Source organism: Chamaea fasciata, unplaced genomic scaffold (assembly GCF_029207755.1).
Source record: "Chamaea fasciata isolate MVZ Bird 193981 ecotype frontalis unplaced genomic scaffold, bChaFas1.0.hap1 SCAF_7, whole genome shotgun sequence".
Taxonomy (NCBI): Eukaryota; Metazoa; Chordata; class Aves; order Passeriformes; family Sylviidae; genus Chamaea; species Chamaea fasciata.
The window spans coordinates 24,627,948-24,654,299 of NW_027094092.1; the positions used below are offsets into that span (position 1 = coordinate 24,627,948).

The 26,352-nt window shown below is 51.6% G+C and overlaps 2 protein-coding genes across 4 annotated transcripts in view; one reads left to right on the top strand and one right to left on the bottom strand.

Annotated features, from left to right (window-relative positions):
• The first annotated feature begins 217 nt into the window (after positions 1 to 217).
• Positions 218 to 9,761, top strand: CHST1 (carbohydrate sulfotransferase 1). Its single transcript, XM_066186883.1, has 2 exons — positions 218 to 404; positions 7,531 to 9,761. The coding sequence occupies exon 2, from the start codon at positions 7,575 to 7,577 to the stop codon at positions 8,832 to 8,834; it is 1,260 nt and encodes a 419-aa protein (XP_066042980.1). The 5' UTR covers positions 218 to 404; positions 7,531 to 7,574; the 3' UTR covers positions 8,835 to 9,761.
• Positions 9,762 to 11,929: 2,168 nt separating this feature from the next.
• The window catches only part of LOC136292388 (transmembrane protein 263-like), a 208,130-nt gene continuing 193,707 nt past the window's right edge, over positions 11,930 to 26,352 (bottom strand). For all 3 annotated transcript variants that reach the window (XM_066188052.1, XM_066188051.1, XM_066188053.1), the window contains one exon: positions 11,930 to 16,789. In XM_066188052.1, the coding sequence (XP_066044149.1) occupies positions 16,503 to 16,789 (287 nt within the window). In that variant the 3' untranslated portion in view covers positions 11,930 to 16,502. The remainder of the gene's footprint in view (positions 16,790 to 26,352) is intronic.

Below are 26,352 nucleotides of genomic sequence, written 5' to 3' on the forward strand. Positions count from 1 at the left end.
GGCAGCACGGGGCGGCGCGGAGCGGAGCGGAGCCGAGGCTCTGCCGGGGCGATGCCGGTGCCTGGCGCTGCGCTGCGTGCGCCAGCCCGTCCGCGCTGCCGGGCGGAGGGAGGGAGGAAGGGAGGAAGGGAGGGGAGAGGCGCAGCCCCCTCGCCGCTCGCCCGCCCGCCCCTCGCCCGGCGCGGCGCGGAGGGCGTGGAGAGGCGGCCCCGCTCGGCGGGCGCCCGCGCGGGCAGGGCAGGGCAGGGCGGTAGCGCGGGCAGGGATGAGCCCCCGCAGCGCCGCCCGCTGAGCTCTGCCGGCTGCCACCCCCGGGCCGGGCCGGGCTGGGCCGGGCTCGGCGTCCCCCGCCCCAGGAGCCGCGGCCGGGGATGCGGGGACAGCCCGCCGGGGCGTTCCGCCAGGTAAGGGGCGCCCGGGGTGGGGGGAGAGCGGCGCACATCGGCGGGGGTGCCCGGGGGCAGCGGGCTGGGGATCTCTCGTAACCCTTTGTGCGCCACCAACTTTCCGAGGCAGCGAGACGTCGCCCGCAGCGGCGGAAAGGACTTTTTCCCGCTGATGCCCAGCCCGGCTGCGGCGGGACCCCGGCCCTGGCTGCGAGCGCCCAGGGGGAGCCGCCGCCCGGCGCTGCCTTTAGCGGCGGGGACAGAGCAGCCCCGGCCCCAGACCCGGGGGGAGCGAGCTGCCGCGAAACTTGGGCTGCTGTTGGGCGAGGAGCTGCCGCCTGGAGCAAGTAAGTCCCCGGTGGCACAGGGAGGCCAGATGCCCTGCCCGGCCGTGTAGCCGCGCCAGCCGGCGGAGCGGATGCCCCGGCATTTGCTGTCAGACCTCCAGGCGGTCTGAGAAACCTGCCGTGAGGGCGCAGGCTGACGAGGAGACCTCACAGAGTGGGGTGCAAGCGCGCCGTAGGATGGAACAATCCTACGGGAAAGCTGTGCGGTTCAAGATTTGGGCTCTTGACACGGCCGCAGGTTGGGGACGTTGCAAAAAGAGTGTTTTGAGGTGGTGAATGAGCGCGTTCATCCCAAAAGAGCCTTCCAGCTCCTGCCAGAGAGTGCTCTGGGAGTGAGCAGGCACCAGCAGACTGGTGGATGGCTCAGGGGAAGGTGGAGAGCACAAAACCCCCTGTATTTGGTTTACCGAGGCGTTTGCATCCTCGGGAAGAGGCAGTTGCAGTTCAGCAGATGAGGGATAAATAGGCACAGGTGGATGTTGCGATAAGAAAACTCTGGGACTGGCTGGGGTTGGCATTACTTGATAGTGATTAATTAACTGAAAATGTGTATGCTGTGTGCCAGTAGGAAAGAGATAGATTCCCTGTTGCAAGTCCTGCGATTGTTTAAGTGCTGGTCAAAGTGGCCAGTAATCTTCTGGTGTTAAAGGGTCTTTTGGTCCCTCTGAAATGCAGAGGGAATGAACAGAGATAGGGGAACAGGGGACATGCCGGGGTGGCTCTGAGCACAGGAGTCCCCTACCTTATCGTAAGAAAAGTGCTCCAAGAGTTGATGAATGCAAGAGCAGAATGAGTGTGGGGAGCACAAAGCACCTCCGCTTGGCACACGGTGAGGCACCCAAGGAAGGTGGCAGGCACAAGTTCCCAGCTGGCATTTGAAGCTGTGACTGTAGGGAAGCTCTAGTCCTGTACAGCTGTAGAGGAGGCAAGGCTGAAAATTCATTCCCACCACATCAGGATCTGATGTTGGTGGGGCTTGCTGAGGGGGAGGCTTGGGGACAGAGACCAGCCCTGCTCACATCTCTATGGTGGTGCCCCAAGTCAAGTAGTGCCTGTGGTGAGGGGACAGCTTGGTGCTGCTTTTTCACAGTGGTCTCTCTTTCCTCTGGGGAGTGGTGGGGTCCAGCCAGCCAGTGCCCAGGCTGGCTGGCCCACAGGCATGTTTGGTGTCTGCCAGCCTTTGCAAAGCCAACAGCATGACTACGCCACTGCGACCAAGTGGGATGCTTGCACCCTACCAGAAGTCTGTCTTTCCTGCCTCAGTGGCCACAACGTTGTTTAACGGGATAAACTTTGCTCAGTGGGAGAACACTGGAATGTGTCAGGGCCTTTGCCAGTGGGTCACTGGCTGAGAGTTGTTTCGCAAACCTGCGACTTAACTTTTATGCCTGGGTGGCAAGGTGGGGAGGAGTGGGGCTGCAGAAGGGAGCTGCTGGCTGGGCAGGGAGGCACCGCAGGATGCTGGCTGCCACTTGTCCCCCCAGCAGCCCTCAACAAGCCATACTGCTCTGGGCAAGGCATGCAGGGGTATTACATGCTAGGCAGGGCACAGAGGCACAGGTGCAGGGCTGAGCAGGGGCTGAAGTTGGTGCTATGAATTCTCTGGGTGACTACGCATGCATGAGTCTCTGGGTGGGGGAAGGAAAAGGGGGAAGAGGGGTTGTCTGCCGTGAGTCACATTTTGGGATGCGTCCCCTGGTGAGCCTGCTGCAGTCTCTCTCACTTGTGTCAGGAGAGGGGTTTTGCCTTACAACTCGCGGCCTTGTGCAGGATGTGCCGGTGTGCCTGTGCCCAGCATGCGGGCAGGTGGGCAGCCCTGCCCACTCCCGCAGTCATCCACCCCTCTCCCTGGCACCAAGACCCCGGTGCTTCTCAGGCGATCACTGCTCACAGTTGTGTTTTCCAGCTGGTCCCAAAGTCCTGAGTCACTCTGTCGTTTCCATGGAAACAGCCTTGCTGGCGGGAATCAGTTTTGGGGGTAGAGGGTGCTGGTAGCTGGACTGGCACCAGGCAGGCCTGCGGGAAGGACTGGCAAGGCTCAGGCACTCCTCCAGTGCATCCTCTTTGTGCCAGGGCTTTTACAAAGGTTTGAGCAGGCACCTCTGTTGCGCAGACCCTCACACCTTCTTCCACTCCCTTTTTCATTCCTCCCTGCCACGGGGAAGCAGAGAGGTTTCCCTGGCAGTGGTAAGGGAGCTCAGGATGAGCCCAGCCGGGTTGAGGGTACAACTTCTGGAGAGCTGTTGAGAGAGGGGGACAGCCTGGATACCAACCAAAAAGAGCAGGTTTTTTTTGACTGCCCTGTGAGTGAGCCTTGGGAACAGCACTGACAGTATCAGTAACTGCAAGGGCTCCTGCCTAAAGCTGCCATCACTCCTCAGTTGCCTGAACACGGCCGGGGAACTTGCAGGGAAGGCTTGGGGCAGGAGTCTAGGCAGCTGCCCATGTGGAGATGCTGTGGGAGCCCCCCACGAGGATGAGAGTGCCACGGTGCCGTGAGACACTGCCCTGCATAACACCTAGCTGCTTTTGGAGCGGAGGAGACCTGTGAGTTTCACTGACCCCTGCAACTTCCCCACAGACCCCAGCCTGCCTGGTGGCACCTGAACTCAGCTGCCAGTGCAGCCTTCAGTGCCACAGCCTGGCTGCAAGGCTCCAAAAGCAGGTAATTCCCATCAAACCTAGGAAGACTATGCCTGAAACAGGAGCCCCCGGTCCGTGCTGCACAATGGCTGGCCGGCCGCATTCACTGCTCCCCACACCGGTGACTCACAGATGCCATTCAGCTTAATTCATCACCTCCGATCTCCCCTGCGCTCCTGGGATGTCTTGCTGGCTTCTTGCCTGCTCATCTCTCTCAGAGCAGTGCTGGGAGTCAGTGGAGGAGGAGGAGGAAGAGGAAGGCAGGTAACTATGCATCCGCTGCTGTTGGCAGGTGCACAGGGTGGGGGAGATTGCACTGCCTGCGCCCAACCTCTCCCTTCCTCCAGGCTCAAGCCTGCGGGAAGTGGGGCAGGGGAGAGGAAAGGCTCAGCACCTTCCTCTTCCCACAGACAATGCTCCTGTCCCTGTGCCAGGCACTGGCTGGCCTCCTGCTGCACTTAGAGCCGTTTGCCGGATGCTGTGTATCCCTTGTGGACAGCCTGGTCCCAATGCGACTGCAGGCAGCTGCACAGAAATGCAGGCAAGGCAGCAGCATGCAGTCTGGTGTGCTGTGACCACAAGGGAGTTAGGGTTGGGAAAGGGGCAGTGGTGGCCCCAGCACAGTGCCGAAAGATCCCACGTGGCTTCTGGCAGGCCCCTTGCAGTACCAGCAGTGCCAGGGGCTGGAAGGTGTGAGTGATGTACCCCCACCCCGTGCTCCATCTCATAGTCCCAACTGCCTGGAGGGACACACTGTACTCAGCTCCCACCCTTGGGCTGCATTTGCTCATCATTTTTGGTGGAGCTGAGCTGGAGACAGGGCAGAGGGTGATTTCAACTGAGAACACTTCTAGCACAGAAACATCTACAAGGCCAGCGTTTCGGATGACTCCCATGGTCAGGGGCTGAGGACCCTAAACGATCCATGCCTCACACAGGACTGTCAGATGCAGTCCCATGGCCCTCTCTCCGGCTGCTGTCTGAACTGCTGGCCCTGGGTATCAGTGCCTGAAGAGGAACAGGCCAATTTAAGAACAAGGTTCCTCGGGGCAGGAATGGGAGTGCAAATGGCTGTCCTGCTGTGCCTGTGTGCAGGACACATCCTCCTGGGGCATGTTGGCTGCAGTCCACTGCTCAGCCTGCCCACTCTGAGCCGTGTGGAGCCTGGCACTGCTCCTCCTTGGCAGGTGTTCACACCAGCCTGGCTCTGTCTGACAGATGAACAAGGGGCAGTGGGAGTAAAAGGGATCCTCAGTTGTCCTGGCAGCTCCCAGGTGCCGTGTGCTTCTGCTGCCCCAGAGAACTCCTTCAGAGCCTTCAGAGAACTCCACTGCCTTGGGAGCCCAGGGTCGGACTGAGCAGGAACTTCAGCCCCTCAGGGACAGACAGTGATGGGAGGAGGCAGGAGAGCCCGTCGGGAGGTGAGAGGAGGTTCTGGCTGGCTTTAAAGGCCACAGATGAGACATCAGGGAGGGATGCCTTCTCCTAAAACTTCCCCTCCCTGGTTGCAGCTCAGCAGATGGGCAGGGCACACACCAAGGGTGTCAAGGGGCAGCGAAGGCTGAAGCTGGGCTGTGGTTTAGCACTTGCTCAGTCAACGAGGTGAATAAATGGCCCGTTTTTTCCCCTCTGCCATTTGGGACATTGCAAAGGGGAATGGGTCAGTGTGGGTGGAGAACCTGAAATGCTCACAGCCAGTGAGTGATCTGGTGGGCACTGGGACCAAGAAGGTATCTGGTTTGCCTTTTTTGGGGAGCCGGCAGCAAGTTTCTGCTGTAACCAGGACAGTCTGAGTCTCACCTGCTCCAGCATCCATCAACAATGAAGCAAAGAGTAGGAGCTGAGGTTGTGTGTGAAGGATGCAGTGTAGTTGGCCATCACTAGAGAGCAGGAAAGCATTCACACTGCAGCTTCCATCTAGGCAACATGCAGAAGACACTGGGCCAGGAGATGCCAGCAGGGACTCTCCTGTTCTGTTCTGCCTTAGCAGACCTGGAAAAACACTTTATCCAAGGGATAGAATATTCCATGTGGACACTGGGGCTGGGTTTCCCCTTTGCAGGGTGGGTAACCCCAATCCAGCAGCAGCAATAGCCAAGCATCTCTGACTTGGGTCCTCCAGCCATGTGCCACAATCCTTGGCAGGCAGCAGTCCAGGTGAAAGCAAACTGTATTCAAAGCATCATTTTGGGTCTAAAGTGCAGCTCTGCACAGACACAGAGATTGCTGGTGGGGGGCTGCATGCAGCAGCTGTGCCAGACCCCCTGTCCTCAGGTCCTCCTCTAAACACCTGCTCTCAATGAGAGATCTCTGGAGTTGGTAGTTCCTGAAGCTTCCTACCTCCACAAATCAGCCAGGGCAATCAATAAATAAAAGTATTAATTAAAAAAATGCAAGGCTTTCTTACTCACCTGCAGGTCCAACCTGCCCTCCAGGTGTCTCTTGCTGGGTGACAGGGTCTCCCCAGGGAGTGGAACACATTGAGGATATGGGAACAACACGCCGTGGCAGCTGCTATGGGCTCTGCAGGGACCAAACACCGGGAGCATTGCACTGCCCCAAGCCCATCAGGGATTTCAGTTTGCTCTGGGTTAGAACAGCCCTCACATGCTGAAATTCATTGCTGGCCCACTGGTCTCCCTCAGAGTCCTGGCACAAGCAGCAACAGCACTGGCTCTGACAGTGCCACCCACAGTGACCTGTGTGCTGGGGCTGAGCAGGGGACCAGGCCCTCACCATGAGCTTGGGGCCAGCACGTTGTTCTCCCTGGGGACCCAGAGAGAGCCGGGAAGAAGAAGCAGTGGCAGTGATGATACAGTGGGCTCTGCTGGGTGAGGAGCAGAGACACTTGGGTCTTGTCCCCTTGGTTTGTCTGAGGTGGATGGGCAGGTGAATGTACCACACGGCGGGAGGAGGGACATGGAAGGAAGATGGGCAAGGGAAAGTGGGTGCAGGGGAGCTTCAAAACCATTGCTAATACTGGTGCGTCTCCCACACACAGGTGTTTTAGCTTGTTGGGAGTTTCTGGGATGCATCTTCCAAGTCCTGTCTCCCAGCCCCACTGAACCCCTGAGAGCAATAGTATGTGGATGTGAAATGTCTGAGCTTTGGCGAGCAGCAGGCAGTCTATGAACATTATTTGGTTTTTGAACAGGGGGAATACTGAAGCGCCACCACAGTTACATCCCCTCCCAGCAATGTGGCAGCTTCCTAGGCATGATGGATACTCCCCTCCTCATGGTCCCTGAGCATCCCATCCAAGGGTCTTGCTCAGTTTCCCCTACCCTTGCCCATGTGCCGCAAGGCAGGGCTAGCACCACTGAAGTTGATCTTTGCAACTACAGCCCCACGTTTCCCTGCACCCCTTCCTCATGCCAAGGGCTGCTGCCCTGGTTGGCAGCAGAGTATAGAAGAGATGCAATTTCGCATGCTTCCTCCTTTGTAGTATTGTTTTTCCCCCTGGTGCTTAGAATAGGAGAGCCCTGAATTCCAGAGTGGAGCAGAATCTTACCAGCCCCATGAGCTCACTGCTGAGGGCACAGCTCTGGCTGTGCTCGTTCCCAGAAGCTGACAGACTGAGTTGGCTATTGGACCTCTGTGCAAGGAGGTTTGCAGCTCCAGGAGAGACACTGCCACTCTCCCAAGCAGGAGATTGCTGGCCTGGATGGGCTATGCCTTATCCTGACAGCTGGACAGAAAGGATGGAGACAAGATAGCACCATCCCCTGACCTTTCCCTGCCACAGCTCCTGCACTGGGGGTCAAAAGCACTGACCGGTGGGGTGACAAGTGTCTCACAAGGCAGCTGGGGAAGAGAGCTTGCAGCAGCTGAATGGAAACACACAGACAGTGTCATCACCAGGTTCTAACATACCCCTGCCTGGGTTACAGGGCATGGGGTGAGCTATGGGCCAAACATTTAAGTACACCCACAGCCTGGAAGGAACAGGGCTGAAGTCCTGGCTGGACATATTTCTCCAGGTTTGCCAGCCTCTGCCTGTTATTTTTCTTGTCTGAAATGGGGCTCTGCAGTGTGTGACTGGGATTCACATAGTTATGCCTGATGGACGTACATTAGGAGGGCATTTGTGGGTAACTGCAATGGTCGGATACTTGGCAGTCCATGTTCAACCTGTGAATTCTGTTGGGTTGCAGACACCAAGACGACCTGCGAAGAAGCTCCATGAAGGTGACCAGCCATGCAATGTTCCTGGAAGGCTGTACTCCTCCTAGCCTTGGCATCCATTGCAATCCAGTACACAGCAATCCGGACCTTCACTGCCAAGTCCTTCCACAGCTGCCCCATCCCTAATCCTGTGAACTGCAGCCTGAGCCAGGACACTGATGTGGCTGACAGGCTGTGCGATGAGAATCCCACTTTCCCGTATAACCTCTCCAGGAAGACTCATGTTCTCATCCTTGCCACCACCCGCAGCGGCTCCTCATTTGTTGGGCAGCTCTTCAACCAGCACTTCGATGTCTTCTATTTATTTGAGCCCCTCTACCACGTCCAGTACACCCTGATCCCAAAGCTGACCCAGAGCAAGAGTACAACAGACAGGCGGGTCATGCTGGGGGCCAGCCGAGACCTGCTGAGGAGCCTGTATGACTGCGACCTCTATTTCCTGGAGAACTACATCAAGCCCCAGCCTGTCAACCACACCACCGACCGCCTCTTCCGCAGAGGAGCCAGCAAGGCCCTGTGCTCACCACCTGTGTGTGAGTCCCTGGGAGCTGTGGATCTCCACTTGGAGGAAGGAGACTGCGTGAAGAAGTGTGGGACCTTGAACCTGACGCTGGCCACTGAGTCCTGCAGAGAGCACGGCCATGTGGCCATCAAAACCGTACGGGTGCCCGAGGTCAGTGACCTCCGGGCCCTGGTGGAGGACCCACGACTGAACTTGAAGGTCATCCAGCTGGTGAGGGACCCCCGGGGGATCCTAGCATCTCGGAGTGAGACCTTCCGAGACACCTACAGGCTGTGGAGGATATGGGATGGCACTGGCAGGAAGCCATACAACCTGGACGTGACCCAGCTCACCACAGTGTGTGAGGACTTCTGGAACTCTGTGTCCACCGGCCTCAACCGGCCACCATGGCTCAAGGGCAAGTACATGCTGGTGCGATATGAAGACCTGGCCAGGAATCCCATGAAAAAGACCGAGGAGATCTATGATTTCCTGGGCATCCCCATGGACAGCAATGTCGAGCGCTGGATACAGAACAACACCCGAGGAGACAGGTCCTCCTCCAAACACAAGTACGGGACGGTGCGCAACTCGGCGGCGACAGCAGAGAAGTGGCGCTTCCGTCTGTCCTACGAGATCGTGGCGTTCACCCAGCACGCCTGCCAGCAGGTGCTGGCACAGCTCGGCTACAAAACTGCTGGCTCCGAGGAGGAGCTGAAGAACCTCTCCATCAGCCTGGTGGAGGAGAGAGACTTCCTGCCCTTCTCCTAAGGCAGTCCCAACGGGCCTGGTTTTGATGCGTACTGTTTCTAACTGATGCCTTATTTTATTTTCTTTCCTTTTGTTTCCCCCTCTTTCTCTCTCTTGTCTTTTTCTCTCCAAAATTTGCACTAAACCTTGAGCAGGAATCTCAACGGCCGAGTCCAGGGGAAGTGACTGCTGCCCCTCAATACATTTTGGATGCCAGGAGGAGTTGGGTCTCTCCAAGCAAGAGCTAGAACTCTGGATGGGTAACAATGTTTACAAAACACACAAAATGTATAAAGCAACCTTCAAGCTTTCCAAACCGAAGGGTTTCTGGGGTACTGTACTTTTGCACTGTTTACTTTTACAATGTAAGAGGTAAATATAAATATAATTTATGAATGGTGTCATCCCCTCTAGAATAACTCCCCCTGCCCCCAATGAGCAGGTTAAACTGGAAGCTGAAAGTGGAACAACCTCCTCGTTTTTGATCTCGGTGCGACATGTCTGTCTGTTGAAGTCCTGTTACTGGGCTGGGCAGTTGGTCAGCTGCTCCTACGTGGTTGTTTGGTAACACCTGTGATATTTCTTTGTGCCAAAAACCCAAACAGAAAAAAAAAAAAGGGAAAAAAGTGATTGGGTCATTTGGTTAAAACCCAACACATTTAATGCTTTATTTCTGTGTTTTCTGTAAATAAAAGTGCAATAAAACTGACCTGGGGGTGAACTGCAACTGAAAGACCTCAGCGAGTATACTGGGGTGGATGCAGCACCAGACAAACAGCAGCATCTCCTGGTTTGCCCGACTCCTGCAAGGCTGGGAGTGGGTAGGGCAAGGCTGGGGGAGGAGACACCACAGCCCCCAGGGTGGCAGGGTGCTGCAGCCACCTCCTCGGGCGTGTGCATGTTTGTATCTGAAGTGTGTCAAAATGCAAGCAGTTAAGCTAAAAGCAAGAACCCGTGGTTACTTACTGACCTGAGAGTTTGTTGGTTTCCATGGGGGCATGGGGCTTGCTGAAGTGCCTGACTCCAGAGTGCTAATGGCACCAGCAACAGTGAACCCATTCCCATCAGGCTGCCCCCCATCATGTCTGACAGTGCTGATGCTAGTGTTGGCATGGCCTGCCCTGGAGGACAGGGAAAACGCTCTGGTGCAGGTCGTGAAACTGCCCAAATGAAAATGAACGAACAAGATGATCCTGGCAATGCACAAGTATTCCTTCATGAGCTGCCTGCTACCTGCAAGACACCTGGGCCTGTGGGCTGGGCTGGTCAGAAAGCTGCTGAATGGGGGAGCCAGGCATGCAGGGCAGGAACACTGAAAGCCTTACACAAGACATTGCTGGTCTACTTGATCCCTGTCTCACGAAACAGCTGGCCAGCACCTCCAACCCAGCTGGCGGAGTCGAGCCCTTGAGACATGTCCTGCAGACCACAAGCAGCTGCAGATGGGAAGCCACTGGGGCCAGTCCCCAGGGTACAGAGGACAACAATGGCCCGGCAGTTTCCCAGTTGCTCCTGGAGCCAGGCAGGGCAGCGACCCACAGAGAGATGAGACCACAACTTGTGACATCTGCTCACAGCAGCACACTCCCAGCTTTGGGCCTGCTCCTGGCCCAGAGGTGTCTGAGACACCCACAGCCCACCTACCTGGGCAGGTAGTCTCTCCAAAGGTCTCGTCTGAGCTCTGCTGCCCACCAGCTTTCACCCCACTCTGCCTTGAGAGAAGACTGGGTGCTGCAATTGCACACAGGGGGATGGGACACGCTGCCTGAGTGAGACAGGGCAAAGCTGTAACTGTAGGTGATTTTGCACCATCCTTTCACCCCTTAAAAGACTGCTGGAGGAGCAGCTTGTTAGTGGTGTTTTGTGACTTGGCTTAATGTGGCAAACCAGCTGGGCTGCAGGAAAAGGTGAGAAGCTGTGATGTACCTGAGAGCTTCTCCTCAGGCCTCACGGCTCTAGCACCTATTATTCATCTGTGCTGTCTGCAAGGCTACGTGGATGGTTCCAGCTCTGTGAGGAGGAATGGGGAGATAGCGTGCACTTGCTGGGATATGGGCACTTCCCTCATCCCCCTCCCCACAGCGGGCATAGAGGCAGCCCCTGGAAGAGATTCCCCAGGTGCCTTCACCTCCCTGTCATTGCCAAACCTGCTCATGCCACCAGCTTGGTGCCTCCCAGGCCACACTGCCTGGCTGAGTCTGCAAGCGAGGATGGAGGAATGGGGCACGTGGCAGAGGTGGCTGCAGACAGCCTTATTGGTGCGCTGTGTGCTGCTCTTCCCAGGCAGCTGGCAGCAAAATGCCAACCAAATAAATGGCTTGATTGCCCTGTTATTAGTTACTAAATTAATCCTTTTGTCAGCACTTAACAAATGCTGAGCTGTTGGCTCCTGGCCTCGACCCAGTAAAAGGGACACCCTGTCTTGTGGCTGATCCAGCACTGCCCGGCCACGGAGCAGCAATCCTCCCTGAGGGTTGTGCATTCCCAGGAGCACCGCGTGGCTCTGGCCTGGGTTTAAGTGCCTGCGGAGCAGATGAGGTGGCTGGAGTTGCCGGCTGTGCCCCCCAGCACCAACACTGCCAGCCAGCCAGCAGCGGGTCAGGCTGCCCCATGGGGGCTTCCTGCAGCTCTGGGGAGGGATGTCAAACTGCCATCTCCCGCAGAAAGAGCAGGCTGCTGTGAGGAGAATTTGCTTCCTCAGCTGGGAAAAGTGGCTATGCAAACCTGCCTGAAGGAACAGCGGCTGTAGAGGCAAAATTTCCCATCTTCAGCTGCTGAGATCCCACTTTCAGGGCTAGGCCAGCTGTCCCCAGCCTGAAATTCCTCTTATGTGCTGGTCTTTAAACCAACACAAAAAATTGAATTTAGAAGTCTTATCCAAACTGTTCTTACCATTCCAATCAGGAAGGGCGCCTGCAGCAAAATGGCTTTTGAACCGCAGTTGAAAGCTATGTCCTAGTTTAAGCAGGGATGGAGATTCAGCTTTGCTTGGTGCCTCATCTAGAGCCCTTAGGGGAGAGATCTAATTTCCCAAGGAATCTCTAACATCTTCCTTCAACTGTGCTTCCTCTCCTCATTTCCCCCCACTAGGAACAAGAGCCAGCATAATCATGGGTTTTATCCTCAAATTTTACTGTAATTAAAATACAGAGATGCAGAATATTCCCAGAAACACACTGCAAAACAAACCAAGCAAACAAATTCAGTAGGAAACCAATTACAGACAATGAAATGATAAAGAACAAAAGTGTTCTCTGGAGCCCAGCACTGTGCACGGGATCGCGTGGCCGCAGTTTTGGGTTGCCAAAGGCCTCCTCAGCTCCTACAGAAGCAGAGTTGGGCCCTGGCTCTGCAGCTCTTTCTAACCATCTCCATATTCCCACTCATGCTGTTGTTTTTACAGGGATGACTTTGCAATGGAGACATGGAAATGACCCACCCACACGGATAAGAGCCAACAAGGGAACCCAGAGAAAAATAAGTGGGTTAAGATTTTCCACACACAAAAACACAAGGGGACAGAGAGGGGTGGAAGACATGCACTTCTTTCCCAGCCAGGGGTGCTGCAGGGGCAATCACCCTCTGCCCTCCCAGACACTGCAAGTGTGGATGTTTCATGAAGATCTCAGCAAAAGCTTTAGGGAGCTCTATCCATGGGCAAGACCGAAAGCTAAAGGAGGGATAAAAAAAGTAAAGGATAATGGGACTGAAGTCAGGGAAAAGGGAGGAGAGGATGCACCTGTGGGTCTCCTTTCAGCCAGGACACGTTCGTTGGGCACAGGCCAAAAGCCAGACAAGGTGGGACACAGGGCTGTGAAAAGGGCCACATCCCACCTCCACCATGGGGGGGACCCAGCCCCATCATGGAGAGATCATGACAAAAACCTGGGGGAGATTTGGGAAGGGAGTGTGATAAGAAGGGATGCATCATCTGATGCTTCAACCATCCATTGATCGATCTAAAAGGAAATTGCTAGCAATCATTACTATGGAAGCAGGGCACAAGCCAGGCATGTACCACCACCACACACCAAAACCCACATTAACCCACTCCCCTTTCTGTGCTCTTCCCTAGGAGAAATGCCATTGCATTCATCTTCTGAATCAAAGCCTGTCCTAAGAAAGAAATTCCTTCCATGGTCCCTATTTTCTTGTTCCCTCACTCCTCAACTCCTGTGACACCACTCTCTCCTCATCTGTGTACCAACTCCCTTCAATCCTTCCCTCTACCCTGATGCCACTCCCTCATATTTTGTACCAAGGAACCCCATCTGGTAGCCATGGGATTTATGCACAACACAATTTTTGCCCTTCGTACCATGAATGGGCAGTGGCCCAGGTGGCTGGAGTCTCTGTAGTGGGGGAGGAGGAAAGACAGAGCATCTGACAAGAGCCAACAGCTTCCCCATCTAATCCAGATCCCACTGTCCTGCAACCAAAACTGTCAGAAGGCATCTTTACTTTTAGACTGGGAAGACTGACCCTGTTTTCCCTCTGCTCTGGCACTGTAAATGCCCAGAAAAGCAGGCTGGGACTGGGTCACCATGGTGAACTGAGCAGGCCTAGCACAGACTTTCTTAAAGCCCTTGTGTCCTGGAGAGTTACTTATTCCTGAAGGCCTGTTTAGCAGTGTGAGGCCTTGTTTTAGGAGTAGATTTAATCTTCTACCCCTGCCTGCTAATTTGAACTCCTGTGATTCGTGGTTCCTGAGCTCTCCTTTAGCTGGGCTGTAAGAACAGTGATTTAAGCTGTAAGTTCTCCTCACCAACTCATCTCTTCTTCTCCAGGCCATCCTGCAAAGAAATGGCAGTTCCAGACAAATGGCAGGCTTTACTCTATTTCCTGCAAGGATGCACAGAAGAGAAGAAATAAAAAGATGGGAAACCCCCAAGGCCCCTGTGGCCTTCCTTACATCACCTTTATCCCATTTGCCACACCTGCTCTGTACACAGAGTGCCTGCAGACAACAGCTTGGGCAGGATGTAATGCCTCCCCTGGCAAGAGCCTGTGTGAGACACTATTTGGCCAAAAGCACCATCAGCCCCCCACCACCCACCCAGGGCTGGCTGCTGAAGGTTCTTAGATTCTATCTTCTCCTGTCTGAGACCTGGGAGGGACATGTAGGAAGAAGACTCTTCTGTCCCAATTGGCCAGAAGCTATCTTTCTCAGAGGGATGGTGACAACACAGCTAGTTACACACAAGCATCTTTCAGCTTTGGGGCTAGAGTTCGCTTCAGGAGCAGTCTGTGATCTGGAATAAGAGAAGAGATGTGCTCAGGGAGAACAGTGAGCAGAGATCCATGCAGTGCAAACCGTCCTCCTGCTTTGCAGGGTGTTTGAGACAAAGGGAGAACAGACAAGACTTCTTCTGGCCTTGACAACTGCCATGAGCATCCCAGCAAAGTAGAGGCACACATCAAGGCCTGATCTTTCTGTGAAGCTGCTGCCTTCAGAGACAAAACCGACATGTCTGGGTCAACTTGGCCTTCACCAGAACAAAGGACACAAAGTGAGGAAATGCACACACCTACCAAATGCTGCTTACTCTTCAGAAACAAAAATGTAAGTCAAACCTCTCTCATGCTATCAAGAGCAGCAAACTGTGGAGATCAGCAGCTTCTTACCACCACAAACAGCAGGGGCTACCTGGAAAAGGGTATGGAGAGTGACTAACATCAGCTTGGTTATCAGGGGGACACAGCAACATACATCCCAAAATGTGGATTTAATAAAGGTCAGAATGAAAACTGCATCGGAAGCTCAACAACATTCAGCAAAAATGGCGGCGGGGGGTGTGTGTGTGTGTCTTACTTAAATATTTCCTGATGTCCATGTCCTAAGCACAAGAGAGCAGTCAGGAAGTGCAACGACCTCCAAGGGGAAATGAAGATCAAGAAAGTTGGCTTCAATGTCCAAAAGATAGGGCTGAGTGAAAACAAACAGCACAGACAGGAGAAAGGGGATTTTTCACATTCCTTTGGTTTCAATAAACTATGCTCTTGGGCAACAGAGGGCAAAACATCTTCTAAAACATGATTTTCTTTTGACCAGGACCCTTTATAAAAAACTATATACTGAAAGTGCCAAAGATGACTATGTAGACTCCTCTGTGGCAGTGGCACAGGTTTGTTTCCCTGGCTGAAGACATGCCTGTGCACTTAAATGTACACACGCACGCTAACACAGATATTTATAAAATACAGCACAAGCACTGCTTCACTTGCCTATGCATCCAACACCTACAGACCATGGCAAATCACCTGCCAAAGCCAGGAGCAGCACAGTTAATGGTGGAGCCTCTGGCTTTCTGTGTCCCAAGAATTACAGGGGACCTTGGAGTGAGTGAGCGAGTGAGTGCACATTTGTGTTTGTATGTGTGTGTACAATGCCACATGGCCCCTTGAGCATCACGGGCCAGGCTGAGGATGGCTGTGACTCCCAGATGGATGCAGGTGTCTGGGTTTCTGCGACACTAAGACTATGGGTGGGTTGTTTAGTGCAACATGTTCATTTAGAGGAGTTGGGCTGGGGCCGCAGGAGCAGTGTGCAGAAGAGGAGTTGCTGGTGCCCTGTGCAGGCTAACTGCTGTTGGGAGCATGCTCAGCCCCTAGGGAAGTGCTCTCCAACATGGTGCTGCCCACTCACACTCAGGCCACCACTCCTGGAGTGCTGAGTCATGGGGAGAGCAACACTCTCAGCTTCCTCTCCAGCCCTGCAGCAGAATTTGGGTGGCATTTGCGAACACACTTGCTCCTGGTTACTACTGACATCAGTGGAGTGTGAGTGTGGCCAAGAGACAAAATGCCCTTGTGACAGACAGGGATGCTGGAAGGACTTCAAGGGTCAAACAAGAGGCCTGGTCTCTCTGTGGAACATCACTGCCTGTACTGCAATATCACAGAGGCCTAGCAAGTGCCACTGTCAGCTCCTTCCCCAAACGGGAACATACAGCAGCTTTCACATTCCACCCTCTCACCAAGAAAATCTGTTCAGAAGTTGGTCGTCTGAGATGTATCATATTCTGATGTGGCATCACCCCAGAGCTGCTCTGCTGAGCTTGAGGGTTCCCTCTCTGAAGGTTTCAAATTCAGCTGGGGAGTAACTGACTGAGAGTAGCTTGTGGGGATGGGCCCTGCAAAGAAAAGTAAGAGGTGCAGGGCAGGAGGGAGGCTTCCCCCTCTTCACAGTATCTCTCCCTTGTGTCAATGGGACTTCTGCAGTGGTCTGCCAGGCACACCTCCCAAACACACCTCCCAGAGGGAAGGGGTGTTTCAGAGGCTGTCTTCCCAGCTGAAGTTGAATTTGACTATACAACCCACACTTCAAGCCAGGCATAGTTCCCCCCATCCCCTGTTACTCCCCTCACCTCCAGGCAGATGGAGCCTGATGCCTTCTCCCATCCCTCCATGCTTACAAGAGCAAGAAGGGAGGAAGGAAACTACAAGACAGAGACAACTGCGCCTTTAAAGTCCTCAGAGTAAAGATGGTTCCCAGTAGGTGATGGGAGTGAAAGGCATTGACAGTGGCTCTGTGAGCTCTGAGCCAGGCAGGCAGTACTGAGCAGGCTGCAGCCAGAGTCCGCTCGGGTGCTCGACCCTCCCTGAAGCAGCTGGTTCCAACTCAAAGAGGTGCTGGGTAGGGGGAGAGTATGGACAGGTTGATCTTTTGGAAGGGAGCAGTGACAGGGATTAGTCAGCCTTGTCCTTCTTCTTTGCCGTGAAAGGGACTTTGCTGGCGACCGCACTGCCCACAGCTCCGACGCCGCCGGTCACTGCTGAGACGCTGCCCTTCACCAGTCCAACGCCAGCCGCGGGGACACTGGTCACAGCTGTTTTGGTGAGCTCCAGACTCTTGCTGCCCACCCAGGCAACTCCTCCCAGTGTGGCCCCCACAGCTCCCCGGGTGATACTGAATAGGCCACCTGTCACTCTCCAGATGACTCCTGCCTGCTGCTGTGGGTGGTCCTTGCTGGCATCTGTGGGGAGAGAGAGAAAGGGAAACGTCAGATGTGGTCAAGCTGGAGACCTCCCTGGGCACCTCTTCTTGCCCAGGATGGTTGTCAACCATGGCACATGCTCTCATTTGCATAATGCCTTGCCTTGCAGCCCTAGACCTCTTGGTGCCTGAAGGAGAAACCAAGGCGATCCCAGGCCTACAGCATAGCAGGAAAGGACTTTGAGAGGGTAGGAGTGGGAACAGAATTGCCTGTGTGACAGAGAAGAGGGCAGGTCAGTTACAGCCCCAAACTTGCAAACCTTCGTGCTGCAGTGCAAAGCAAATCCCTCTTTACAGGAGATGTAATTCCCCTCCCATGCGTGTTAGCTAATGCCAGTAAACCACAAAGACTAATGCCAGCACAGGAGGCATGAACTACAGACAGCAACACATTTGTGTGGCCTGCAGGTCCTCAGAAGCATCTGTTTGGAAGCAGGTCTGGGCTCATGTCAGATATGGAACTGAGGCACAGCACGGACTTATCTGAGAGATGTAATTGAGCAAGCAGAGATAGCAAACTGCAGTAAAGATACAGTGACAGAAACGTCACCTCGGGTTGCACAAGCCCTCCAGAGAGCTCAGCTACGTATTTAATAGCATTAAGACAGTGCTTAAGTTACTGCACTGTGTCACTGCTGGTTTACCTGTGCCAGCTGGATCAAGGCCAGCATGATATACCCACCCAAGCTGCCATCACACCTGCCCACAACACTGCAGACATAACGTTCACAGCTCACCACTTCTTGGGAAAGGGTTGACTCTGAACTGCTTCTCATGGGATTCAAACCTGACAACTCCTGCTGGCCTGCACACAACCCTCTCCCTTTGCATCAGCCAACAAAGTGGTGTGCAGGCAGCAATGCAAGAGCTGCTCTTTTCATGAGGCAAGGTATTTTGGATGCTCTGACTTCTGATTCACTGCCAGTTCTGTCCATGAGATGAGTTACTAGTAACTGCAAAAACACAGTAAAGCAATCCCGGCAGGGAAAAAAAGGAGTGCGTTCACCCTTTAGTCCATGGGGAGCTGGTGTGGAAGATTTGCAGGCCTAACTATGAGAATTAATTTTCTGCTTTTATTATGCCACTGTAGCTTGTGCTATGTTCAAACAAAAGTGACAACACCCACAAAAGCAGAGGTGGTGGGCAGGTGATGTTAAATCCATTGAAGTTTCCATTCTGGGAAGGTGATTCAGTTCAGAAAGTGGCCAATCCACTCTACCTGTTAATGTTCCTAATTGTCCAGCATGAAATAATGCCTCTGACCTCACAGCGTAAGAAAATAGCTTCAGCTGGGGTAATGAATATTGTATTTCCAGCTCTGTTACAAAGACAGCAAAGTGGTGAATGTGCTTGTGCAACTGCAGATCGTACTTAGTGGGAATAATTTTGAGACGGACAATAAGTTGTGTCAGAGGAGCAGAAAACCTAAATGTTTATAGGCTGTGCTTTTTTCCCCCCCCAATGAATCACAAAGTGAGCATCAGTAAAAAAATGCAGACAAAAAGGTAAAAAAAAGGCAGAACATGAGTCAGGTCTGTAAAAAGCTAAATAGCAGTTACTTGAGAACGATGCTGGCACATGTTTGGTTATCCTACAGCTTTGTTAGATCTTTCCCTGAAGGATGGAAGCTCCCATGGCTTTATTCATTGGAACATCTTGTTAGGTAGAGAGGACTACAGAAGGATATTGCTGGATGTTCAATCACTGCAGTTTTGTTGTACTTGCATAAAGTAAAGCTCTATCAGACTCCAATTTTTTTGTGAAATCATCCTGATCCTGCTTATCACAGCCCAGCAGAAGGTGCCGAAATATTCCCCAACAGCCTAAGAGTAACCCTAATACATCACCATGGGTTTCCACATCAGAAAAATGTGGGAGCAGCAATGTTGGGGCCCTGCTGGGGTTGCCTTGGGATGTCTTTTCAAGCCCCAGTGTTCCTGAAGCTGTAGGCTTTTTGACTCTCTCAACCCTAACCCTAAACGAGAATCAGGTGGTGTGATGATCCTTCCCTAGGTATTTTTGACCTTGATTCCTCTAAAATTCTGCAGAATTTGAAGTTTTCCTCGATTCATGCATTTTCCCTAAGCTTCTCCCCATCTGAACAGAGGTCTCCTTTAGGCACGGAGTCTGATGTTCACTAGCTCTGATGACTTGGAATAAGCCTTAAATTGCAAATCTATCTGATAACGCGGACTGCAATATGGAGTTGGAGAAGGGCCAGTATGGAGTTTCCAGTGTACAGTTCTACCCAGTATACAACCTATTCCTTACCTATTCCTCAACAGTTTCTCAAGAGGTTTTCTTTTTCTCCTCTCCCTCAATGTTACTGAGACCCATTGGCTCCATGTCCAGTTTAGCTGCTAGTCCTCAACTGCTCCACAGTGCTTGTCCAGTACAGCTAGTTCCATGTTTTGTCTGCAGTCCAAGGGCAGGAATAACTGAGGGGTCCAGAAATCCATGCAATTGTAAAGCAGGACTAGGTAGAAGCCAGAGTGGTCCTCCAAACAAGCACTATCCTTCAAGGATGGCAGGTCTCATGATCCTGCTGCCCTGTGCGAGGAAGCAGATCCTTTGTGTCCCAGAGGACTGCAATGCAGGAGCTTTGGGCATTAAACACCTACTGTCATGCTCAGTTGCAGAATCAAGACCTACACCAAAGTAACAATAATCATTCTGGCTCTCCCCCAGTAAAATTGCATCTTAGGCTACCTAGAACTTATCTGTAGGAAGAGTTATGCCTCTGGAGCTGCCCAGCAATCTGAACTACACTAGTGTAAGAATCCCTTACATTTTATGTGAATGCCTGCAGGTGGACAGCCTACAGAGCAGACAGAAGGTGGCAATGGCAGACGAGATTGAGGGAGGATGTTACTCTGGCAGCAGAGGGCTAGAACATATTGGACAAAGTGCCAGGAAATACTGATGAAGACAGCACAAGGACAAAGTTTCTTTCTGATTAAGCCAGGCGGAGACAACAAAGCTGCAATGCACTGGAGCGCCAGAGCTTGCACACTGCCTGCACCTGGTCTGCAGTCACTCCCACAGTCCTTAAAACTCCTCAGGCAGAAGGGATGGAAGATCTGGCCCTGGGAGGGTGGGAGGCTGTTGCAGAAGCACTCTAACAGCTCCAACACAAAGCAGAAGATGTACCACACCAATAAAAAACCCAAATCTATCAACAAAATGTACAAAAAACTAAACCAAAACCCAAAGATGTTCAGGTTTGAATAGATTTGAACAGAAAAAGGTAAATCCCTGGTGACCCCAACCACAAGGGGCCACATCCTAACCTGGGAGCAAGCTGAAATGGGTCATATTTGTTGCACATTCCAGATGATGCGTAGAAAGCTTTTAAGACATCCCTGGTTAGTTTGTCTTCAGGATTGCAATAAACCCCACAGTAAGCTGTCATGTGAGATAAGCATCAGATTTACAGTGCAAATTAGTCTCTCAGACAATGGAGCGAGCTAAGCATTTTGTTGGCACAGAGGAGCCCAGATTAAGAGCAAGACAGACAGCAGAGATGAAATACACAAAATAATCAGAGAGACAGACACATCGCCTAAGCAGGGGAACAGTTCTGTTCCCTGGAGCCGGCTGCAGCCCATGCTGCTCATGAAAGCTCTTCACAATCTGCGGAGCCCTTTTTCCTCTTCATCAATGACCCGACCTTTTCACAGGTCCCTTCAGTTTCACCCCATGTCAGCTTAGAACAGAAGAATAAGTAGGAGAAAAGAGCTGAATAAAAGGCTCTCCTGTATGAATGCCTGCATTCTGGGCTGGGGCCGGCACCCCACACAGCAGAGGTGTCTCTTCACACACTCCTCCTTGGCCGCCACCACCTGCACTCCCCACTGGCTTCTCTTCCAGAGCAGGGATCCTGCCCACTGGGGCAGTTTTTCTCACCTGAGCCTAACAGCGTCTATGACTTGTATTGTTAGTAACAGATACAACTTTCTGTGCTGCCATGACATTCTTCAGGGTTTTGCACTGCATTCATCTGGAGAGACAAAATGCAAGCCTGTGCTGGTGCCCAATATGAATGGCACAGGCACTACTCTTGGCCTCAGCCCCTGCCAGCAGGTGATATGGCAGGCAGGGTGAACTCTTTACTTTCAGAAGGACTTGTGCAAGTTGCTCTTTCCTACTAACTTATAAAAACAGCCCCAAGCCAGGAGAGCACTGTCAGGAAGCAGCACTGGTTTTGCATCTTTTCATTCCTGCTGGGCCCCAGACAAAGCAGCCAGGCTGCTCAGAGACCTAATGCAAACAGTCAATGTCATCAGTGTGTCCCTCAGCAGATGTGAGAGGAAGGGGTGAGGTCACCAGTTCAAACCTGAATTACTCCTCTGACAGCTATTAAGTGGCCACTGGTTGATTTAGGCAGGTTCCCTCACCTAGAAAAATGTTTGGTCTGGAGGAACATGCAGGGGCTGGAGGGTCAACTACTCACACAGTTTAGTCCCAGCTTTTCCCAGCTCATTTTTAAGCAACACCGAGCAAGTCGTTCTGACCTTTACTGCCTCTGCCCCACTGTGATTAAGAATATGTGATTTTCTGAAAGCCTTGGTTGTTGAGTCACAAACAAGCATATATGAGAGACAAGTTTCCAGTCCTGATGTTTCTTGGAGAAAAACCTGAAAGTTTGATTCAAGTGCACTCTTAATGCTCTGAAAACCCCAAGAGAATTATTGTTATTTTTAATCTTGTGACTTTTCCAAGCCTACCTCAATTTGAAATGCATGGGGCTGGCACTGATGTTCCTCTTCCCTTTCTGTAAAGAAGCTGAAGTTAATGATCCCTATTTCCTTGTATTCCTGTGCTGTCATGAAGGTTAATTAGGTACAGTTGGTGCAGTGCTTTAAACAAAGAAATTGTACTTGTATCGTCATGACTGGCACTGATATGATTCCTGTTCCCATTCTCAGTGGAGACACCAATGACAACTTTCAGTTTTTCTCTGGAGGGGTTTCCAATTTCCAGACAAATCACAAAGGTAAGAAGAAAACTCGCCCTGCCCCATGCACGCCAGCTTGCTATGGTGAGGCTACACAAGTTTACCCTGCAGCCGAGACTTCCCTTTTTGGTGATACACTCCTCGGCTATTACAAGCAGCTGAAACAGGCAGAGACCACTCTGACTGCTGGGCATAAATAAAATCTCACTGTCCACCACCTAGCAGGACCCTTCTCCAGAGAATGATCAACACCACCTTCTTCCAAGTCTGCTGCTGGAGAAAGCTTAACTGAACCTTGCAGGGCACATCCGTAACAGGCATTTACATCTGAGAGGAAGGAACTGCTGTTCACATCCTTTTTGTCATTTTTGGATCAAAGATCTAGATCCTGCAGTGTCACAGGCAAAATGTTAAAGGGAGCACTACAAAGTGTTTGTTCTTTGAACACTCCTGCCACCAGTCCCATGCTGCAGCTGTTGGAAAAGGCTTTGCAGGTTCAGCAGCTGGGCTCTACCCAGCCCTGCTCTGCCCAGGCACCAAATGCTACAAACCACAACGGCTGCCACCAGCAAAAAGCCTAGAAATGCCACATTGAGTTTTGCCCTGGAGTTTTAAACTTTAACTCTGCAATCAGCAAGATATACTTGTCTCTCTCCAATAGGATTGCTCAGGAAGCTGCTGCACACAGCAAAATGGGGGCAGCTGTCTCCACAGCCCAACTCACCCCAGGGCTCTTCAATGGCACAATGAGCTTTAATTGCTCCTTGCACATGCCCTAGGAGCAGTATTAACTGCTGAAGCATCCACCTTGAAGCACTGAGAGACAGGGTTCAGGAGGGTAAACGAACAGTGATGCGGAGTGGCTTGTTTTCCTCGCTGAGCCTTGGGGGAGAAGCAGCCAAAGCTCTGACTCTGGAAGTGTGAGGCGTAGTTGGTTGGGAGCTTCCTGACTCCCTTTGTTGGGAAGCCTCGTGTCACCAAAACAGAAAGTCTTTGTAAAAACACGATGGTATTCTTCAAACTTTCACTGAATAAGAATTCAGGGAGATGGGTCTCAGAGCAGGTAATAACCCGGTGGTCAAGGGATTTGACCAGGCTTGAGTCAGCCCAAGGGTACTGCCAGCCACACACACAAACACACTAAATGGCCAAAGCAGCAGCTATTTGCAATGATTTTTTTTTAACTGTTTCACTTTGCAAGAAGAGATACCAATTGGAAGAGAAACATAAACTTATCCTCTCACTTCCTAAGTGCTTTCAAATACCAGAGCCAAGATCTCCTCTGATATGGTTTCTGTTTCTTGAAAAATAATTGTTCCTTTGCTTTGCCATTCCTTTGCAGGAGGTGACTGGGTTTTCTGATCCAGAAATACCTCTTTTATATAGCTAGAGCAGTTTGTCAGGAGCAGCCAGAGTCTCCTACAACTAGGATATCCTGGGATTCTTATAGGACTTCAGCTACTCTGATGTAGAGATGGTCTCTAATGAAGCTGAAGACAGGATGTCCCACAGTCCAGAGGTAATGCTCCATGTGCTCTAGAAAAACTCAAGTGAGTTGCCAGACACGTAGTATCATCTACTAGAAAGGACATGGATGAAGCAGGTGCCTGGAGACCCAGCTCTGAAGTCAGCATTAGTGCTGACAGCTATGTCTCCTCTTTTTGCCATGTTCCTGGCCATGGAGACGTTCCATGGATGGTGCGACTGCCCAGACAGCATGCTGGGAATCCTGCACGACCTGCAGTGGAGTAGGCTGGCAGGCAGGAGTTAATTCCAGCTCTGCGAAGACCGGCAAGTTGGGAAAGGGAGAAGTCCACGCTTTGCAGAGGGGAAGCTGATGAACACTAACTGGTTGGCCTTATGGTACTTAGAAACAATCTCCCAGCTCCCACTGACATACTTAGCCTCTCATCTTAGAAAAAAGTGCACACCAAGACAAAGTTCTCTGAAGCCTGCCATCCTTCTCATGCAGCTCACAAGGGCTTAAGTATGAGAATCTACCCTTTCCATAGGCAGCTGGTTCAAGACTCTTTTGATGCAAATATCATCTTACTATGGTGTACAGACTGCAAGAAAGATGAGCCCACAGGAGAGAACTAGAGCAAAACTAGTGGTGTTGGCCATTCAGGAAGAAAGAAATCTGGACATTGCCCCTTCTATCTCCATTGAAATACATCTCTCCATGTGGAATAGATATAGAAATGGGCTTTTGCTACTGATCACTAAAAAGCCTATAGGATGTCTCAAGACTGCTGACAGAGTGGAAAGGTGATCTCGAAAGGCAAGAGATTCCAGCTTGCTACAAAGAACTGCACCGTGAGTGCTTCCTCCCTACGCTCGCCACCCTCTGGGCCCTGTGCTGAAAAATGCACTAGTGCATTATGGCAAGTATGAATAGCAAGGGACAGCTATCAGCAGGGCTCTACCTTCCCTGTACTTGTGTTAAAAGCATTAAAAGTGGCCATCAGACTTGACTTGTTTGAACTTTACGTTCCTGCCTGTCCTCAATTTTCACTTTTTGCTCTACCTACAAGCACTTGGATTAGTTAAGAGGCTTGCTTAAAAGCTTGGCAAGAAGGAGCACATAAAGCTGCACCAATGGCTCCTTTTCCTTTTGGAGTCTCACCACTGCTACACTGAGATTTTGGATCACAACAACAGGAATCACCTCTTGCCATGAAATATGGACTCTTGATCCCACTTGGGGATCTGTGGGTGGAACAGAAATAATCCAGCAGACTCAATGATTTTCAGTGGCCTCAAGCTCTAAAGGTATGAGGAGGAGAGCTTTCCAACAGAAAAAAATTATTCCTTACAAATAACCCTTCCTAGCATTTGTGCCCAGGCTGAAGAGACCATCTTTTTAAGCCTGCTCTTTGACCCATGCTAGCTCAGCTCTTGTCAGGGCACATCACCTCCTCTGTCAATTCTGTAGCAGTGGTTGCACATTCTTCACTGAGCTGCTTTCAGCTGCCTGTGATAGTACCTGGCACAAAAAGACCACAAGTGAATCAGAGGATCTTGTTAAACAGTCTTGTTAATTCAGCTCTGATAAAGACACAGGAGAAAAAAAAAAATCAATATTTGTAAAGTGAAAAAGGACAAAATCTATAGAGAAATAAAGGTCATTTTCACGGTTCTATGAGGCCCTTACAAACAATGGAGAGTAAATAACATAATCCAAGCTTATGTAAGAAATAACTTTTCTTCCATGCTCTAGTGCTACCCAGTGGATTTTAAACAAAGGCATACTCAGTTAAGCCTTCTCTGTCCAGCGAGGCTAAAAGTCCTTCCCACAACAGTATTGCTAACTCACAATTTATCAAAAAAGCACATGAAGTTAGGTCCCAGCAGCAGTTTGGGGAGAAGCATAGGACTAACTAACAGGAAGGTGCTCTAGGATGCCAAGATCAGACATCAAAAGTGTCCTCTATTTGTTCACCAACTGCCATGAATATTTTGTGTACTCTGCCATTATATTATCAAAGGCTCAAACTCCTAATCTCTGGAAACACATGATTATAACTTCAACATTTTACAGCTGAGATACCCTAGAATTTGTCCAAAACCACTCCTGGTTAAGTTGAGAACATATCCTGCCTTGGTAGTAGGGAAGGATCCAGGTCCAGACATTTCTTCTTTCTACTCCTGGAGCAGTTGAGCAATGGATGCTGATGCTTTTCAGCGGGATGGCTGGCACCAGTGAAATATTCAGAAATTCTGCATTTATTCTGATTACGTGTTCCCTACTCCACTCCAAGGCACATGGAGGAATTGAAGAAAAAAATGAAGAGCAGCTCAAAAAGCAAAGGCACAAATTTTAACTGACCTTTGACTCAAAGAAATGACCCATTCATCCCAGAGGTCTTTCTGTCTATCCAAAGGATAACAAGGCAGTTAAGCTAAAAGCTGTGTCCTACAGAAGCAGCTGAGCTGGGGATTTACTAGGGAGGTACAGATATGCTTGCCTGCTCATGCTCCAGTATGCCAGGAACAGGCAGGATAGGCCTTTATTATTCTGCTAGTGGAAGGTATTTGATGGCCTAGTCTCAAAAACACGTTTCACATCTCAGCTGACAAGGGGAGAGCACTGCAGTCATGAGTGGGCAGGTAGGCTGCCTCTGGGAGCAAACAGGCAGAGCATCCCTCCCCCACAGCCAGGCTGAACAGAGAAGGATGGGACCCATCAGCGTCTCAGACGATTAGATCTATTCTAGTGCAAAAATCATCCCCTAGTTCTGCATCCAAACCTCTCAAGTGTCCCCTCCCCTGTCACTTCAGATAGAGCCAGCTGGTCCTACCTGTTGTTTCCTCAGTGAGCTCATCACCTGGAAATCTCAGCCCGGAATGCATAAATTAGAGACAGCACTAACACTGCCCAAAGAGACATCAAACCTCCTCCTCTGCACTGCACAGACAAAGAGCTGCTGCTTAGGAACACGAACCCACAAGTGTGACAGTTCCCTTTGCTGCCTTCCATATTCATGTCCTTTCTCTTTCCAGGGTAGATTTCAATACAGCACAGCAGGGATTCTATGCACACTTGGCTTCTGGGTGGTTACTGAAGGGATCTCCCTGGTGCTGCA